General features: G+C 38.2%; 1 protein-coding gene across 4 annotated transcripts in view; it reads right to left on the reverse strand.

Annotated features, from left to right (window-relative positions):
• Positions 1 to 20,689, reverse strand: part of DPY19L4 (dpy-19 like 4) — a 68,326-nt gene that overhangs the window by 22,591 nt on the left and 25,046 nt on the right. For all 4 annotated transcript variants that reach the window (XM_064588114.1, XM_064588117.1, XM_064588116.1 and 1 more), the window contains 7 exons: positions 15,349 to 15,472; positions 12,694 to 12,828; positions 9,625 to 9,756; positions 9,430 to 9,528; positions 8,190 to 8,263; positions 4,353 to 4,511; positions 3,306 to 3,425 (listed from right to left, as the gene is read on the reverse strand). In XM_064588114.1, coding sequence (XP_064444184.1) covers positions 3,306 to 3,425; positions 4,353 to 4,511; positions 8,190 to 8,263; positions 9,430 to 9,528; positions 9,625 to 9,756; positions 12,694 to 12,828; positions 15,349 to 15,472 — 843 coding nt within the window. The remainder of the gene's footprint in view (positions 1 to 3,305; positions 3,426 to 4,352; positions 4,512 to 8,189; positions 8,264 to 9,429; positions 9,529 to 9,624; positions 9,757 to 12,693; positions 12,829 to 15,348; positions 15,473 to 20,689) is intronic.

The following is a 20,689-nucleotide window of genomic DNA, read 5'->3' on the forward strand; positions in this document are numbered from 1 at the left end:
TACACACACACACACACAAACACACAGAGGCACATGAGAAAATGGACAGCCTGGCCAATCTCTATCTCTGAAGACTGTTGCCCCATATAGGAAATCTTCCTTAAACTGACTTCCTCTAGCCACCCTCTACAATTGAGTTAGTACCTCTCCTCTGAGCGACCAAAGCACCCTTTGTATACCTTTCTCATAGTACTTTACTTTGCTCTAACTCTTGGTTTACTTACCTAGGGTAGGAACTCTTTGAAAAGAAAGAGTAGGTTTTGTATTTCTTTCTTTCTTTTTTTTTAAAGGTTTTATTTATTTGACAGAGAGAAACACAGCTAGAGAGGGAACACAAGCAGGGGGAGTGGGAGAGGGAGAAGCAGGCTCCCCACGGAGCAGGGAGCCCAATGCGGGGCTCGATCCCAGGACCCTGGGATCATGACCTGAGCTGAAGGCAGATGCTTAACGACTGAGCCACCCAGCCGCCCCAGTTTTGTATTTCTTTAATCCCTACTCTCTACTTAGTAGAGTGCGTGGCACCTTCTGGGTGACTATGCATCTTATTTGTATGAATAGGTAATCTATAGTATTATAAGCCTAGTGAGTAAATTAAAGAAGGATGAATAATAGAACAATGCAGATTACATGTTCAGAAAAAGGATTTTGAATTTGGGCGCCTGGGTGGCTCAGTTGGTTAAGCGACTGCCTTCGGCTCAGGTCATGATCCTGGAGTCCCGGGATCGAGTCCCGCATCGGGCTCCCTGCTCGGCAGGGAGTCTGCTTCTCCCTCTGACCTTCCCCCTCTCATGTGCTCTCTCTCTCATTCTCTCTCTCTCAAATAAATAAATAAAATCTTTAAAAAAAAAAAAAAAGGATTTTGAATTTAAAATAGTACGTCCAACAATAAAGAATGGTGGCAATAACAAAAAGTTCTTCTGCAGAGAGAAATAAAACTGAGAGAGTACAAAGGGGGGGAAAAAGGCAAACCATGCGCCAAAATTCTACTACTACAAGGCAATGAAATGAAAATCAAAACGTGAATCACTCAGAATATTCATGGCTTAATACATTTCTTCATCCCACTTATTAGGCATTATGGAATGCTAATTATTAGAGTGAACCACCATTCTTGCTTCATGTTTCAATAAAGAGATTCCCACTAGTCATGGGTTTGGCAATCTGATAGTCTATGAATGTCTTATAAGAAAATGTTTGGGGCGCCTGGGTGGCTCAGTTGGTTAAGCGACTGCCTTCGGCTCAGGTCATGATCCTGGAGTCCCTGGATCTAGTCCCGCATCGGGCTCCCTGCTCGGCAGGGAGCCTGCTTCTGCCTCTGACCCTCCCCCTTCTCATGTGCTCTCTCTCTCTCATTCTCTCTGTCTCAAATAAATAAATAAAAAAAATCTTGAAAAAAAAAAATGTTTGTAAATGCATAAAATACATAGGCTTACAAAGAAACCAATTATATTGAAATATTGATAACAAATAATAAAAATAAATTCCTATACAGCAATATTTACACTTCTTAATACATTAAATGCAGATCTAATAATAACTGTAACTTTGAAGTTGTGATGTGTATAAACAGTATTTCAAAATAAAAAATTAGTAAGAAAATAGCTAAGCTTTCTGTTGGGGAAAACACCATGGGTACTGCTATAATGACTGTGATTCAGTATCTATATTCATAATTAATGGAAATTTAACTTGAGAAATCTTATATTAGGATCAATACTCTTCATTTCTCCCTGCTTCCCCTCCTAACCCTCCACCTCAGAACCTTAATGGCTCCTCCTCATGGCAGTGATTTATCTGATTTGTGTGCAAGAGAAAGAATTGAGCATACCCAGCTCAAACATTTCTAGGCTTCCACATTTTGTATCTTATTTTTGCATGGTGGGTGTCGGTAAGTGCATAAACTTACCAAGGCTCTGCCCATTCAAAAGGGATGGCCTGAAGTTTGAGGACTAAGCTCAATTTGGGGTGGAAAATAGTAGAGCCCTTTGGTCATACATGAAGTATTCTCTAATGCAACCTTTATCAGAATCAGAATCATGCAGATGATCAAATATATTTCTCACATATATGTGGTCTTTGTAAGGCTCGTGGCTCACAGTTTCGCAAACTCTTGGAATTTCCTAAGTGATGAAATTGGAAAGGTGGCTCTTGTGTTAATGGTTAACTTTTGGAAGGTACCCAAGGATGGGGCCAGTTGCCAGTGGTGCCAACCATGCGATTAGGGAGTTGGAACTCTCAGTCCCGCCCCAAACTTCTGGGGAGGGAAGAGGGCCTGAAGGTTGAGTTCAATCACCAATGGTCAATGATTTAATCAACATGCCTATGTAATGAGGCCTCCATAAAAACCCAAAAGGACAGGGTTTGGAGAACTTCTGGGTTGGTGACCACATGGAGACTGGGAGAGAGTGGCATGCCTAGAGAGGTAAAGGGAGCTCTGTACCCCTTCCTACAAACCTTGCCCTATGCATATCTTCCATCTGGCTGTTCCTGAGTTCTCTCTTTTTATAATAAACTGATAATCTAGTAAGTAAAATATTTCTTTGAGTTCTGTGAGCCACTCTAACAAATTAATTGAACCCAAGGAGAGGGTCTTGGGAACTTCTGATTTATAGCCTTGGTCAGAAGCACAGGTGATAACCTGGGTTTGCAACTGGCACCTGAAGGGGGGGTGGAATCTTGTAGGACTGAACCCTTGAACTGTGGAATCTGATGCTATCTCCAGGTGGATAGTGCCAGAATTAAGTCAAACTATAATTGTAGGACACTCAGCTGGTGCCTGAACAATGGCTTATTGTTGGTGTGGGGAAAGCCCCTCCTCAAACTGAAACTGGGTGTTCAAAATCATTCTATACTCCTATGTCTTATTTTTCATCTGAGTCCAGACTTCAAAGAAAAGGGTATCATTTATTGAACCCTTAGCCTCAGAGCTCATTTACCTCTATTTCACTTATCAAAGTTGTCATTTTATTTTTGTGTGATTAATATTTGTTACCTCCATTAACATAAGTCATAAGTCACATAAGTTTAGAGATTGTGTGTCCACTTTTGTTCACCACAGTACCTCCAGCACCTAGTACAATGCCTGGCCCTTGGAAGAAATTCAATAGTTTTAGAACAAATGAGTGAATAAGTAAATGTCAGTTCACTGTACTATAACAACCTCCATAAACTCCAGTTAGGTTAAGAAAGTTTGTAGATTTTGAGTGTTTATAGTTTCATAAATATATTCTTGAAAGTATCCACTTATTAGCATTAGAAAGGATAATTCTTTGTAAAAACAAATAGATCCAATAAAGTACACTTACCCTTCTATAACCATTGCAAGAGAGCCCAATAAAATAGTGTGAATCACATGATAAATTATTTCTGGCCTTCCTCCAATTCGTCCATCTTCAAGAGTAATAGTTTCTTTCAAGGACTTGCCTCTACACAAAGGAAATATGTTTTTTACTATTTTGAAAATATGTATTTGAAAAATCAAAGATCTTAACTTTCTTCATAAAAAAAAAAATATAGGTGGTCCTTGAAATTTGAAAGTATATTGTTAGTCAAATATCTAACTTACACATCTCCAAGTCTTTGAAATGGTTTTTAAAACCTGAAGACAATGGACTCTGTGAAGACTAAATATGAAAGTTCAGGAAATATGATAAAAACAATTTTTAGGGCGTGCCTGGGTGGCTCTGTCAATTAACCAGCCGACTCTTGATTTCAACTCAGGTTACGATCTCAGGGTCTTAGGATCGAGCCCTGCGTGGGGCTCCATGCTCAGTGGGGAATCTGCTTTAGGACTCTCTCTCCCTCTGCCCCTGCCCCCACTCATTTGTGCGCTCTTGCTCTCAAATAAATAAATAAATCTTAAAAAATTTAAAAAATATATTTTTAGGTTCCTTTTCCAAGATCAATTATCACTCAACTAGTGGTTACTAAATCAATATAGTTAAATCATAATTTGAATAGCTAAGTTCTTAAAATTAAAATACTACACACAACCTACTTTTAAACATGACAAAAATATTTTGGAAGTCTTCATAATTTAAAATCACTTAACACTACTAGCTTCATTTAAGTTATATAGAAAAAACATTAAGTAAAAATATGACTAAATTAGTAAATTAAGTCTGTAACAATTTAACTCAGTATTAATCCTACATTAAATTTAGACATTATATACTTAGATGTATAAAAAATTTGAAATTTATCTGGTTAACTTATGATATTTTACATGTTGATAACAAGAGAATGGATCTAGAAATTCTAAAACAAATACACAAATATTGGAAGGATATTAAAAATAGTTTATTTTCATAATGTATTAGTTAGCAATGTGATTGATTCTCATAGGTACTTACTTAATTCTCCTAAAAATAACTTGCATCATAGAAAGAAAACAAATAATTAACACTAAAATATAGAAGGGTAATAAAGAAGACTGTGTCAATCGCAAAAAAAAATCTTGAGATGGTGCCTGCAGGGATTCTTGACATAGGAGCCAATTCATTGTAAAATTCCTACAGAAAACAAAAAGCATGATATTAAAATCATAGATGGTATAACCTACTGTACATAAAAGTATTTTTTATCTCCATAAAAACTAAGACAAAACAAAAAACACATTTCTAAATCTATTCACTTGTAACAGCAAGGTCCTACCCTTTATAAGACCATATCTAGAACCCAAAATGGTTTCAAGGAAGTTTCACTTTCTATTTTTATCTGGAAGACAACAAAAATTTCAGCTGTCCGACCTCCATATCTGCAGTGTCCAATATGGTAGCTACTAGGTACGATGTGGCTATTAGCACCTGAAATGTGGCCAGTGCAAATGGATATACTTTAAATACAAAATACACCTTGGGTTTCAAACATAAAAAAGAATGAAAAGGACTAAAGAATACAAAATAGCTCATTCATAATTTTTATACTGTTTATACATTAGAATAATATTTTAATATATTGGATTAAATAAAATGTATTATTAAAATTAAATTCCCTTTTTTCTTTTCACTTTTTTAAATGTGTCTACTAGAAAATTATACGCATGACTCATACTATTACTGGACAGTTCTGTTTTATATGGATGAAAGTAATTCAACTAGGACCCATTTTAAAAAGAGTAATCTAAGACAGAAGTCATAAAATTTGAAACATAAACATTTTGAGCTATAAGAATCAGGATACACTTTTTTTTTTTTTTTAGATTTTATTTATTTGACAGAGAGACACAGTGAGAGAGGGAACACAAGCAGGGGGAGTGGGAGAGGGAGAAGCAGGCTTCCCGTGGAGCAGGGAGCCCGACGCGGGGCTTGATCCCAGGACTCTGGGATCATGACCTGAGCCAAAGGCAGACGCTTAACGACTGAGCCACCCAGGCACCCCCAGGATACACTTTTTTTGACCTTAAGCTAAATATGATCAACAAGATTCCTAGTTATATGTGATTTTATCTGCATTCTCACACCTGATCCATCTCCAACATCCATTTTATCCTTAATCCCTAGCCTGGGAAGAGAGATAAAGAGATGGAATGATCTTCAGAAGAGCTCTTGGATGGACGAAGAATGCCTGCATCCCAAATCACTGGGTTTAGAAAAAGGTTGAAGTTTCACAATGTGTCAAGCAGTAATACAGCTGTATCAAAGAGGCTGCCATCAAAATGTTTTGTACATATGATCATATGATGAATCACGTCTTTTTTGTCTACCTATTAAAGTTACTAATTCTATAAGATCCAATTCAAATCTCAATTTAATGAATATTCTTCCCATGTTCCCCAGTCTCAATCTTTCCTTCCCCATATCCCCATGGCACTTTATTTATCCCTCTATTATAGTGCTTAAAGCAACTTGCTACTTTAAGATTATAGTCATTTTTGTATCTCCCAGAATACCTGGCCTAGTATCCTGCACATCCAATAAATACTTATTAACATTTCTTTAGTGGTTCTTGAAAGTCTGTCTCAACAGAAATGTTTCCTGAAATTCTGGTGAACTACAAATCCTAACATCCAGTTGGCACATTTGAGCATAAGGCATTTACTGCTTTTTCTTTTTTAAAGATTTTATCTATTTATTTGACAGAGAGAGAGACAGTGAGAGAGGGAACACAAGCAGGGGGAGTGGGAAAGGGAGAAACAGGCTTCCTGCTGAGCAGGGAAGCCCAGTGATCCCAGGACCCTGGGATCAGGACCTGAGCCGAAGGCAGAAGCTTAACGACTGAGCCACCCAGGTGCCCCAAGGCATTTACTGTTTATACTTCTCATGTCATTAACTGTATAAAAACTAGCTAATGAGATGTCAATATTCTTAAGGACAGACATCATGTCTTATTCTTAAAACACCTAGTGTATTACCCTGTGAGGCAAATCTAGTACCTGACATGCTGAGCAAAGGGGCACTACATAGCATCAACTAAGAAACGCTAGACAAAAGCAGCCCTTAACCCTACATGTATTCTCGAGTCTTCCAAGGTTAAAGAGAAAGGGGAAAAGGCCAGTCAATTATGGAAGTCTATAACCAATTTTTCCTAATTGCCTGCTAAATGTCAGGCCTATATATATACCTGAAAAAGATAAGGTCCCTGCCCCTATGGAGCACATGGCCTCTTAAAGGATCCTTCTACCTTAGTAGATATCCATATATGACTTACACTTCAGAAGATTTCTCCAGTGTTTCAACACTTTGTTAACTGTGATATACTACAACATGAAATTCCATGCACAGCATCTAAAATCCCATGTAATCATAGCAAATGATAATAAGGTTCTAAGGTATATTATATGAACTAGAAAAATGTGTATTTAAATATATATTTTCTGGGGGTGCCTGGGTGGCTCAGTCGTTAAGCATCTGCCTTCAGCTCAGGTCATGATCCCAGGGTCCTGGAATCGAGCCCCGCATCGGGCTCCCTGCTCCACGAGAAGACTGCTTCTCCCTCTCTCACTCCCCCAGCTTGTGTTCCCTCTCTCACTGTCAAAATAAAATATTTATATATATATATATATTTTTTTCTGTTATGCAAGTGGACATTATCATACATAAGTCATTTATTTCACTTTGGATTTAAAAAATGAATTTAACTAACAAAGACAAGGTACAACATTACTCTTGAATTTAAAAAGTCAGCTTCTAGGGTTGCCTGGGTGGATCAGTCGGTTAAAAATTAGTCGGCTTCTGATCTAATCCACTATTACGACCCAAAATGAGATTCTTTACTATGAAATAGATATCTTACTGCCCACCCCTTCATAATGCAAACATTTTGCTGATGTACTGGTTAAAATTACATTGGTTTTGGGGCGCCTGGGTGGCTCAGTCAGCTAAGCATATGTCTTCAGCTCAGGTCATGATCTCAGGGTCCTGAGATCAAGCCCCACATCAGGCTCTCTGCTCAGGGGCAAGTCTGCTTCTTCCTCTCCCCCTGTGAACTCCTTCACTTTCGCTCTCTCTCAAATAAATAAATAAAATCTTTTTAAAAAAAATTACATTGGGGGCACCTGGGTGGCTCAGTTGGTTAAGCGACTGCCTTTGGCTCAGGTCATGGTCCTAGAGTCCTGGGATCGAGTCCCACATCGGGCTCCCTGCTCGGCGGGGAGTCTGCTTCACCCTCTGACTGTCTCCCCTCTCATGCTCTCTCAAATAAATAAATAAAATCTTTAAAAAAAAAAATTACATTGGTTTTTTTTATTCATTTTAAATCTTTAATTTATTCTGACTTTACATTATATCATTGTTCCACATCAAGGGAGAAAGTAGCCTCAAAACACTGTGATGCTATTAAGGCTTAAGTACATCTAATTTATAAAACACCTAAATGAGATTTTATTTATTTATTAAAGATTTTATTTATTTATTTGAGAGAGAGAGAGTGTACAGAGGGAGAGTGAGAAGCAGACTCCCTGCTGAGCAGAGAGCCCGATGCTGGGCTCAATCCCAGGACCCTGAGATCATGACCTGAGCTGAATGAAGGCAGACGCTTAACTGACTGAGCCATCCAGGTGCCCCTAAATGAAATTTTTTTAAATGAGAAAAAATATTAATGTTACATTTCTTCTAGATATTATAATATTCCAAATTATTTATTTTCTAAGTGGTATGTAATTATGTGTCTACTACTCCTTGGATTATTTTTGCTCTTTATCTTTTAAGTGGTATGGAGTTAGGTAAATTTATATATAATCTAAAACTTACTTAGTCATATTTAGTCCAAATTTTACTTCAAGGAATTTCAGCATGTGCCCATTTTCTTTGTGTGGGACAAACATCTGGAAGAAAAAAGCACTAGTTACAACAAAGAACTATTAGCTATGCTCACAGCAATATGTTTCTGTCTAGAAATAGAAAACACAGCAGGACTATTAAATAAAAAATACAGGGCGCCTGGGTGGCTCAGTCGTTAAGCGTCTGCCTTCGGCTCAGGTCATGATCCCAGGGTCCTGGGATCGAGCCCCGCATCGGGCTCCCTGCTCGGCGGGAAGCCTGCTTCTCCCTCTCCCACTCCCCCTGCTTGTGTTCCCGCTCTCCTCGTCTCTGTCAAATAAATAAAATCTTTAAAAAAAAAAAAAAAAATACAAATTAGGGCGCCTGGGTGGCTCAGTCGGTTAAGCGACTGCCTTCGGCTCAGGTCGTGATCCCGGGGTCCTGGGATCAAGGTCCGCATCGGGCTCCCTGCTCTGCGGGGAGCCTGCTTCTCCCTCTCCCACTCCCCCTGCTTGTGTTCCCTCTCTCGCTGTGTCTCTCTCTGTCAAATAAATAAATAAATAAATAATCTTTAAAAAAAAAAAAAACAAATTAAAAATGAATTAAATAATACTTGGTATAACTACGAAGCAAGAAGATCTACTGACCTAAGTCAATCACATTACCTTATAGTTAATCATAAAACTATAATGGGGTAGTAAGATTTCCACGTACCCTGCATGACTTAAGTAACTTACCCACTTTTTTTTTTTAGATTTTATTTATTTATTTGACAGAGAGAGACACAGCGAGAGAGGGAACACAAGCTGGGGGAGCAGGAGAGGGAGAAGCAGGCTTCCCGCAGAGCAGGGAGCCCAATGCGGGGCTCGATCCCAGGACCATGACCTGAGCCGAAGGCAGACGCTTAACGACTGAGCCACCCAGGCACTCTGAGTAACTTACCCACTCTTTTCAAAACTTTTACTCGTCTGTTTACTAAATTACTTAATGTTAATTAATTGGGTAATGATGACATTTGAAAATAAATGGAAAATAAAGTGTATCTTTTAAGTATATCTAGAAAAAAATTAGAATCCTATTTTTCCTGTAAGTATGATCATTGTTCAACTCAAAATTTTACTGTACAAACTCTATTATTTTGCTATCTCATTATTCTCATTAAAATTTAGGCCAGTATATTTCATTATCCAACTCACTCTACTACATGAATCTCACCAGCAGAGTCATTTACCTTCATTATAATATTCAGTGTCACTGTCAGAGTACACACCAAGTAAAAATTAATCACTTTCATTATTTTAGCTATACAAGTTCCTTTCTTCACATTCAGCTGTGGGGGGAAAATCATGAACAAAGAAGTGAGGTATAAAAAAATTAACAATTAAAAAATTCACTGCAAGAATGATAAAAAGGCAATTCTCTTTACCTGAAGGCACTTAGCAAGTATTAAGGCCACTACTAAACTTAATAAAGGAGATACCAATAAAGCTGAATTCTCAAACTGCAGTAAATATCCCAGAAAGAGAGAAAATATATAGATTTTATAAACTTCATGAACCTGTTGGGACAAAATAAATGAGAATAAAATGAATTTTATTTGTACATCTTTTCATTAGTTTTATTTAGAACAGATTTGACTCCAATTATAAAATAAATACCCAATTATAATTTAGGATAGTATCCTACAAATGTTCAATCTGTATTTTTAATGTTATGGTATATAATGAATTTATTACTTTCTTAGAAATAACTTTCATAAACAAAGTAAAAAGTTTTAAAACCATGGACATCTAAATCAGCCTGAATGTACCTGCTTTCACCCTGATTTAATTTTATTTTGCTTGCCCTGTTACTAAAATCCATCCATACAACATCAAACTGCATAAATCAAAAATTAATCTTTAGCAGCAGTTCCGAAAACCTACCTAGTGAAAACATACTGCCATGAAATGTAGCACCAGAGACAAGTATTTTTAGATTTGGTCCATTTAACAGTGAGCATAAGAAAGTTAAATTCAATGTCCTAATAGATGATCTCCCAGGAAAGTCACATGTCTTAGAAGATTTCTTTTCTAAAATTCAGTAATATAATTTAATCTATCATAAGATTAATTCCTTTTGGAAAGGGAAAACTAAGACAAAATATAGGCATTAGTTAGAGGGGAAAATCAAAGGCAGAGTGGTAAAGGTAAGAAAAAAAAAGAAAGAAAGCAAAGAAAAACAATGAAAAATATCCCCAAGAGGCCAGAGCCATTAAGAAAAGAAATACCTTACTGTTGGGAGGCTGAAACAAGGACTGGGAGAGGGCACAATGGGATCTTCCAGGTGCTGCAAATTTTTTATTTCCTGATTTTGGATACTGGTTCTGCAGATGTGTGCCAGTTACTGAGTGACTGTTTCTTAGTCCCAACCTGTCCCTCTACTCCCTGCCTTGTAACGCTGGGGCTGGAGATTTTGCAATCTATGTTTCTGCTTTTCCAGTTGGCTCACTATTAAACTCTGTCAATATGAAATGCTAGAGAGAGATGACAAGGTTGGGGGAGAAAGGAGGAGCTGGTGGCCTCCTGTCTGCTTTGCAGTTCCTGTGAGTATCCTATCGGCAGTACTTCTCCACTCCAACAGAGCAATTCCTTCTAGTTGAAGCAGCTGAATGCAGGTGCAGTTTGTCCAACACTTGAAGAACCAGCTTTATCACATTCTCTTGCCCCCGAGACCCCAGGGCCAGTTAGCCAGAGCCCCATTCACAGAGGTCTGGGTTCCATTTCCATGGGGCCCTTCTTTCCAGGTCAGACACACCAGCAAAGCTGGGCAGCGGCCCTGCATTAGAAGTCTGAGTTTCAGCCCCACAGGGGTCCCTCCTCTAGGTTTTGAAGGGTTTTTTTGTTTTTTTTTAAGATTTTATTTACTTATTTGACAGAGAGAGACACAGCGAGAGAGGGAACACAAGCAGGGGGAGTGGGAGAGGGAGAAACAGGCTTCCTGCTGAGCAGGGAGCCCAATGCTGGGCTCGATCCCAGGACCCTGGGATCATGACCTGAGCCGAAGGCAGACGCTTTAACGACTGAGCCACCCAGGCGCCCCCAAGTTTTGAAGTTTTAATAATTCCAAATTCTCCCCTTTGCTCCCTCAGCTCTGGTGGTGGTAGCTGCTTCCTGCAAACTGCTACCTCTATGATACTTTTGGGTTCTTACTACCCTTTCAATTAACAAGATAATGACATTATATTTGATTAATGATTCTTTATGTTCAATTCTCTCTATTCAATTAATCTAAATGTTTGTATTCATCAGGATTCTGGATCATCTAAATATACAGGATAAAGAAAAGAAAGAGCAAGAAGATCCCCAAATTTCTGGGGCGCCTGGGTGGCTCAGTCGGCTAGGCGTCTGCCTTTGGCTCAGGTCCTGATCCCAGGACCTGACCCCGCATCAGGCTCCCTGCTCAGCGGGAAGCCTGCTTCTCCCTCTGCCCCTCCCCCCTGCTCATGCTTTCTCTCTCTCTCTAAAATAAATAAATAAAATCTTAAAAAAAAAAAAAAGAAGATCCCCAAATTTCTGGCTTGGACAACATATTAAATACTTAATAAATGTTTATAAATGAAAGAAAGATGAGAGAGGGGTGAAAAAGAAAAAGATAAAGAAAGGAACCAAATGCTGATGGCACTTATATAAACTGCTATAACCATTCTGGACAAAGGCTTAGTATTTAGTTAGGTTGAATATGCACATATCCTTTGACTTGTAATTCCACTATGAGATATATACTCCAGAGAAATCTTGCACTTAGTGCCAGGTAAGAATGTTTACGGCAGCACTGGTTATATGGACAATAAGCTGGAAAAAATGAAGTGTCCATTAACAATAAAATGTATAAATAAATAAAAGTGAATGAAATTAGCTCTGTACATCATCATGAGTGAATCTCAAAAGCAAATCAGATAAAAGTAAACAATACATTGTTTACAGCATATTTTTTAAGGACTATCTAGATAAGTGGTAAAACCCATAAAGAAACAGGGGAAAGGAGTAACAAAATTCAGGACAGCAAGCCTCTGTTGGGGAGGGAGCAGGATGTGACTGGGAATATTAAGAGAGGGACTTCTGGGTATTCCAATGTTCCATTTCTTGGCCTGGATGGTCAAATACTCATATTTTATTCTGCACGGTATATATACACAGCATACATATACTTTTTTGTGCATGTTCTATATTTCACTCTTTTTCTTTTTTAAAGAAATAGAAAGGGAAGGCGCAAGGGCTAGAAATGGAGAAGAAGCACATGGTTGACTGGTTAAGCAGACCTTCTTTAACAGAATTTCAAAGTGTTTCTAAAAGGGCAGGGAGAATGAGTTTAGCAATCTTTTGCGTAGAATTATAAGTCAGGGCCTATTAAAATATTTCAGAATAAAGCTTAGAAGCTAAATGATCTTAAGATACAATACTATGAAAACATTTATTCTCTGGATTTAAAATCACAACTTCAAAATTCAAAATACCTTGTCACTTTGCTCCAGTGAAAAGCTATCTAGCAAGAACAGAGATGCCGCCTGAAGAAATAAGAGATAGTGGCTGTACTCCCACATCATCATAAACGTGTAAGTTGAAGCGCTCATCAACAAGCAGCAAAACCTCTAGGGAAAACAAAAGAAAGAAACTAAGTATCAGTAGCTTTATTACTATAGAAATCTATGAGGTTGTTACCTCAAAGTTGAAGCTCTGTTACTGGTTTTACTTTAAGCTATATAATTCTAGAAACTTCTTTTTTAAGTTACATAATTATTGCTAAACCCTTACATAAACAATAAGATCTTCAATAAAGCACACAGACAGAAATCAACCACTTGTCCTTTAAAGTTCAACATCATATTGAGAATTTCAGGATGACAAAGGGAAAAAATTCAGTACACTTTCATCTCAAAAGAGGTAAAGTAATAAGCATAAGAAAATGGTGGCTTTTTCTAGACTTGGCTGATGGGCTTTTGTTATTGTGAAAGTAACTCCATTCACCCTAGAAAATATTTTCACTTCTGTGGTGCTTCATATTTCCCTAAGAGTTTCCATTTAAATAGTCTGTTTACATCTCAGCCTACTACACAGTCCATGGAAAAAAGCCCATTGCTTTTTTTATTGCTTCTCAGTGAAAGCGTGCCTTACCTTTCCCCAGTGCTTATACTGTCAACCATGTAAATCTCTCTTTTCCTTTGCTAAGGTACTAAACACAAGGACTTCTTGCCCTTGCCTGGAAAGTACTTGGCTGAAATAATTTCTGTCCTTCCAAATGTCATCTCTCAAGTGATCCCTTAGTGAGAAACCAAGTCTGACAAATCCACTGTTCCTTAGTATATTTCTCACAACCTCTACTTCCTCCAGGGATCTGCATTTTTATTCCCAAGTTTTCCACCAGCCATGATGTCAAATGACTGCTCTGATAAGAATAGCAAAGGAGAAAGGCAATAAGGGTCTAGTCAAACCTGAGATAACAACCATACTCTCTAAAACTTAATCTTTCAGACTCAGCTGACTATACTCAATGATAAATTTCGGAGTCAGAAATACCTCAGGCCATCAGCAGATATAAGGATTTTCCAGCACCCTGAATAAGATTAAGACCAGAGAACAAAATGTAAGAGATGGAAAAATTCTACCAGTTGGTCAAAGAATAAATACCAACTGCCAGGCCCAGAAGAGCTTAGCACTGACAGAACACATAGCTTCTGCTCTTCATATCACCACAGCTATAAGAGAAAGTGTTCTGGAAACTTCTAATGTGGAACAACCAGAACTGTAATAACAAGGCCTGAAACCATCATCCTCAGAGAAACCAGTTCCAGAAATCAATGAAGGCTCAGATCTAGATCTAGCCTAATTAATCTACTAGACATGTGGATATTACTTCAGGGATACTAGGGAAAAAACTACAGTATAATGAAGCAAATTGCTAATTCCAAGGGTTTATTCTCAACTACTCTAAAGAACATGCAGTGAGATAAGACAGAAATATATGTCAAACACAATCTGGACAATTAGCTATGTTTTTCCTTTCTAGCTTTGTTCCTTTGAACATTTTCAAAAATCTGTGCACTCTTATCTACCCCTTACCTTGCTCACTTCATTTTCAACTGTCTTTATTGTGAACTATTTTATACATATTACTTGACACATTAAATGTGTTTCAGTAATCAACCACAGATGTCCCTAGATGGTTCCAGATAACTGCACAAAATATCTGAGCTTCAATATCTTTATGCAACTGGGACCACAAGATCTAGCCTCAAGAATGGGAAGCAAACTAAAAAATATGTGACTGAAATACACATATTGCTGGGGCGCCTGGGTGGCTTAGTCATTAAGCGTCTGCCTGTGGCTCAGGTCATGATCCCAGGGTTCTGGGATCGAGCCCTGTATCGGGTTCCCTGCTTGGCAGGAAGCCTGCTTCTCCCTCTTCCACTCCCCCTGCTTGTGTTCCTGCTCTCGCTATCTTTCTCTCTGTCAAATAAATAAATAAAATCTTTAAAAATAATAATAAAATAAAATAAAATACACATATTGCTGTAATACTACTCAGCAATGAAAACAAGCAAATTATTGATAGAAAGCAACAATTCAGATGGATGTCAAGGGCATTAGGCTAAATGAAAAAAGCCAGTCTTGAAGGATAACATACTATATAATTCGATTTGTATAACCTTTCAAAATGACAAAATCATAGTGATAGAGAACAGAGCAGTGGTTGCCAGAAAAACAGAAAAGAGAAAATAGGCAGTGCTACCATAAAAGTTAACATTACTGCCATTTGTAGTCACTCTTTGTATCTTCATTAATATTTCCTTATTTGCAATGACTAAAAGCCATCAATATTACAGAAAATGGTAAATTAATGAGACTAATTTTCAAAATAATATATTCTTCATATATTTTTGTCAAGTAATTGCACTGAAACAATATAACATCTTTTTCCTTAAAATAATTTACCATCTATCAGACTCGACTAACAGTGTTATATAATAGGACTACCTAAATATATTCTTTATAGATGTAGTAATTAGGCTTCACCGATTATAACTTAACTGTTTAATATGATTAACTTTAAAATTTTATACCACATTTGCAACACATCAAAATTAACTGTGACAAATAAATTTGTATCTTACCTCTCCATAAGTATTTAAGTTGCTTTTTAAATAGCCTGTAAGTGCAGCGATTTGGCATGCGAAATATGGTAGTGCCCAGTTTTCTCTTAAAGGAATGGAGTATTCAATTCTTGTTGTATCTACCCTAAAGTAAACCACAGACGAACAGCAAAATAGCAAGACATGATATTTGTGTAATACAAAACTTTTCAAAGCACTTTCACACAATCTCATTGTTCTCTATACCAATCCTGTGAGGTAAGAACAGACAGCCGCCACTGTCTATACAGCCTCTTTGAGCAAATTAAGCATCTCATGCAGCCCCCAGTCCCTCCATTCCAGGAAGACTCAGCGCTGCTGTGCACTGCTTGGTGAATTAGCAGGCCTCTACGAAAATTTGAAAAAGGCACCCCTGCTCTGAGCAGATACACCTGATGTTAGGGCACATAGCTTGTGGCAGAGGACACTGGATTTCAGCTCCCACTCTCTCTTCCCTCAATGAGATGGCTACCCTTCTCTAGAGTACAATCTGCATTACATAATTAGCAGGACTGACAGAGACCCAAAGTTCTTATCCTCCCTTATTTAAAGAATATGAATCTCAGAGAGGTGATACGACTTAATCAAGGTCATACAGCTAATAGGTGGTGCAACTGGGATTACAATGCATATCTTCTGATATCTAGTTTAATAATCTTTTCAATCAGCAGGTTACCTGGAATTACCGTTACAGTAGACCTTCATGTGATATATCCAGAAACCTTTAAAAATTCCCACAATCACAAATACAGAATGTCTTTCCAGGCTCTTCCTAAGTTTCTCCTCAATTTGCACTGACAGCAGGTTGTCTCCTGTACATATCCTCACACCTCAAGAAGACCACCTTTCCTACAATCATTACATTTGGAATTCACACACTCAATAGCTCTTTTCCACACAGAAACAAAGGTACTACTGCCTTACAAATTTTATGAAAATTGCTGTATAACTCTCCTAAATCATGGAGAGGAATATATTTGCATGTAATTTAGTTCAATTGAATTATGGTACAGGATATTACTTAGCAATGACAAGGAATGAACTATTGATATGCCCAACATACATGAATCTCAAAATAATTATGCTGAGTGAAAAGAAAGACCAAAAAAGTATATGCTGTAGGACTCCATTATATAAAATTCTAGGGGCGCCTGGGTGGCTCAGTCATTGAGCGTCTGCCTTCGGCTGACCCCAGGGTCCTGGGATTGAGCCCCGCATCGGGCTCCCTGCTCAGTGGGAGGCCTGCTTCTCCCTCTCCCCCTGCTTGTGTTCCTTCTCTCACTGTGTCTCTCTCTGTCAAATGAATAAATAAAATCTTTAAAAAATAAAACAAGATAAAATTCTAGAAAATGCAAACTAATTTATAATGACAGAAAGTAGATCATTGGCTTCCTGGGGACAATGGGACAGTTAGTAGAGGTGGGGGGAAAAGAGGAATGAAGGAAGCATTACCAGGGGTGAGCAAAGAAACTTTTGGGGGTGACAGATGTTTATTATATTGATTTTGTTGATGGTTTCATGAGTGTATCTAAATGCCTGAACTGATCGTACACTTTAAATATACACATTTTATGTCAGTTATACCTCAATAAAACTGTTAAAAAGTTATAAGAAAACCTGTCTTCTACGAATGTATATGTGATTGAATATATATATACAAAAAAACAGGATCATATATGAAGAGCAAATGAAATAAAAGCTGTAAAGAACTTAGTAGTGTGTCTACAACCTAGTAAACGATATTAGATCTTGGCTCTTTTATAATTCTGTAATGAACTACTTTTCACTTAATGATATATTATGAGCATCTTTCCATAACATATGTATCCATAAATACACTTCAAGAATATTTAATGGTCCGGGGCACCTGGGTGGCTCAGTCGTTAAGCGTCTGCCTTCGGCTCAGGTCATGGTCCCAGGGTCCTGGGATCGAGCCCCGCATCGGGCTCCCTGCTCGGCAGGAAGCCTGCTTCTCCCTCTCCCACTCTCCCTGCTTGTGTTCCCTCTCTCGCTGTCTCTCTCTGTCAAATAAATAAATAAAAGGCACATCATGGTAGAGATTTATCATACTCTAATTTCTATTGTTATACACTTAAAGTGTTTCTGATACTACCTTTTGCAAAGATTTTTAAAACATGAACCAATGTTGGCAGCTCATTCTGCCCACAGGTCCTGTCCCCGTGCTTTAATAAAATCACCTTTTTGCACCAAAAACAACAAAAAACATGAACCAATGTTTCTGTATAGTAATTACTGGTTTCACTGTTTACTTTTTTTTTATTTTACAGTTAAGATTTTTTTTTAAGATTTTATTTATTTGAGAGAGAGAGAGAGAATATGAGGGGGGGAGGGGCAGAGGGAGACACAGACTTCCCGCTGTGCAGGGAGCCCGATGCGGAACTCGATCCCAGGACCCTGGGATCATGACCTGGGCCGAAGGCAGATGCCCAACTGACTGAGCCACCCAGGTGCCCCTCACTGTTTACTTTCAATGCTAATCCATTTGGAGTTTATTTTAGTATTTGAGCAATAAAGTTTATTTTCCAGATTACTGTCCCAATACCATCAACTGAACATCAAGTATTCTAAAGACCATGTATTTTCATATAATATCCCTGAAAAAATATGAAAGTTAATAAAGACAAATAAGAGATTCAAGTGTCATGAGGCAGGAAGTGGGGAGGAAAGAGAGAATATCTATTCTCAATTCAGGACTCCACCAGCCACTCTATCAGCCAGAATTGGGAAGCTGGACCCGGCACTCACCTTTCTGAAGGTTGACTCACTAACCCTGCCCAAGTTACAGATCAGTGCAGGGAAATCTTTACAACTCTGCACTGGAGAAAGGAAGTCATTGCAACACAAACTGAGTAAGATCTCTGTCAGTTATTCTCTTCACCTGGTCAGGCCTTCCCATTGCTACCTTCCTGAATACCTGAGCTACTCTCTCTTGCCTTCATCACGCTTGGTGGTTGTGAGGAACAGAAGGCTAATGGTAGGAAGGGACAAAATCAAATGAGACCCCCTTTTTCTCCCCAGTGGCAGAGTCTAGCAGCAGCACAAACCAGCAGTTCAAAATAACTAGTTAAATCACCTAGGGTTCATAGGCCTATAGATATATTCACAGAGATTAGCAAGCTCTGAGTTTAATTTTGAGTTTTCATTTTTTTTTTAAGTATTCTCTACACCCAACATGGGGCTTGAACTCACGACCCCAAGATCAAGAGTCACAGGCTCTACTGACTGAGCCAGCCAGGAGCCCCCTGAGTTTTCATTTTAGACACATCATAACATAAGCATAATCTGGATCATCTGGATGACCACCTTGTAATTCACTGTTGCCAAAAGATTTCAGTGCTCACTGCCATGTTGTGTTAACAATCTAGTTGGCAACATAGGACTAGTTCAATCGGCTTGAGTTAATCAGGAAAAATAAATGATTCTAATACCAAATGATGTACTGCCAAATAAAAACAAAATGATATCCTGATCACCGTGGTATAAAGAGATTTCAGAGTGCACTGAGGAGAGCAACATGATGAAAAGTGAGTCATCTCACAATACCCACCTGTGCAGGTGCGCCACACTCAAAAAAGAACCTGCTGGAAGGGTACTTTATTTATGCTGAGAGCAGAAATCTGGCTTTAGCAAAATACCATTTTCACATTAAATTCATCTTTTTTTTTTTAATCATGACCTGAGCCAAAGGCAGACGCTTAACCGTCTGAGCCACCCAGGTGCCCTAAATTCATCTTTTCAGTTACTATTTTCCTGGTTGCTTATTTCATTAGTAAATTGGTTTCGGTTTTATAGTAGCGTAAGCATTCAGAGCATTACCTAGTTTCATTTTATATGTAAACAGCATTATAATTCAAATTATTTAAGTCAATACATGGAACCCATGAAAATACAGAACTGAAGTTTGAGAAATGTTGAGCTGGGTAACATATAAAACACTTTGGCATATGAATGTATAATGTGTGAAAGTTGAAAAACATTTACCCAGTATCAGTACAACTTCTGATGGCAGCATATTGCCTTGCAATGATGTATTACAATTTACCTAACCATTCTCTTATATTTAGATGGTTTTCTAATTTTTTGTATTATTGTCCTTTTCTGGATTACTGCCTTGCAATAAAATGGAATTCCTACAAAAGGAATTCCACCTCAAATTGAAAAAGCTTACACCTGCATGAGCATTCTGAGTATATCAGTAGCATCACACCAGAACCAGCATGGTGTGTCACATTATTTTGTTAGCTATACCTCTAGGACATGTGCATTTCCTTGCATCTTACCTCTTTATTATTACCAATGTACAATTATTTGGGGGGGGCAAAGACTAACTTTATTTTTTTTAAAGATTTTATTTATTTGAGAGAGAGAGTACGTCGGTGAGAAAGCGAGAGCAGGAGCAGGGGGGGAGGGCCAGAGGCAGAGGGAGAAGCAGGCTCCCCACTGAGCAGAGAGCCCAATGGGGGGCTCGACCCCAGGACTCTGAGATCATAACCTGAGCAGAAGCAGACACTTAACCGACTGAGCCACCCAGGCGTCCCCAAAGACTAACTTTAATATACACTTTTAATCACACACACTTCTTTCTTTGCCCTTCAAATACAAAGATGTTTCCACTGAAGTGATAGCCAGGTATATATTTGTAGATGAGAAGATCAGTAGGGACTATTCCATATTGTTTATATGTGAAGCCTGGTCTCAGTTCAGCCCATTTTGGTGATACATCTGTTATAAGAGAGTCATTCGCCCCTGATTTTTTCACCCACTACTGTCTATACAGTGCTGTTTCCTAAAATTTCCTTGCATTTTCTAGTATGCCTATGTCTTTTGGTTTTACAATCCTGCTTTCCCCTTCTGGTATTAAGGAATATGTAACAAAAAATACAGTTAACAACACTAATAATCATAATATAATGGAATGGACTAGTATCTTTTTATACTTTTCTAAGCATTCATATATAAACTCTAAAGCTGGTAAACAGTGGTGCCTGGGTGGCTCAGTTGGTTGGTTTTGGCTCAGGTCGTGATCTCAGGGTGAGATCGAGCCCTATGTCAGGCTCCATGCTTAGCGTGGAGTCTGCTTGGGACTCTCTCCCTCTCCTTCTGCCCCCCTCCCCCCCCCCCGCCGCTCGTGCTCTCTCTCTCTCTCTCTCAAATAAATCTTAAACAAGAGCTGATGAATAGAAAAAGCACATTCTCTTTCACAGCATTAAAATATATTTTACAGCATAAAATATATACCAATAAAAAATGAACAAAGAGCAAAACAAAAACTACTTGCTAAGAATGTTTTAATTGCCAAAAG

This window comes from Mirounga angustirostris, unplaced genomic scaffold (assembly GCF_029215605.1).
Source record: "Mirounga angustirostris isolate CCGP_5_RB_7025 unplaced genomic scaffold, mMirAng1.0.hap1 SCAF_4, whole genome shotgun sequence".
Taxonomy (NCBI): Eukaryota; Metazoa; Chordata; class Mammalia; order Carnivora; family Phocidae; genus Mirounga; species Mirounga angustirostris.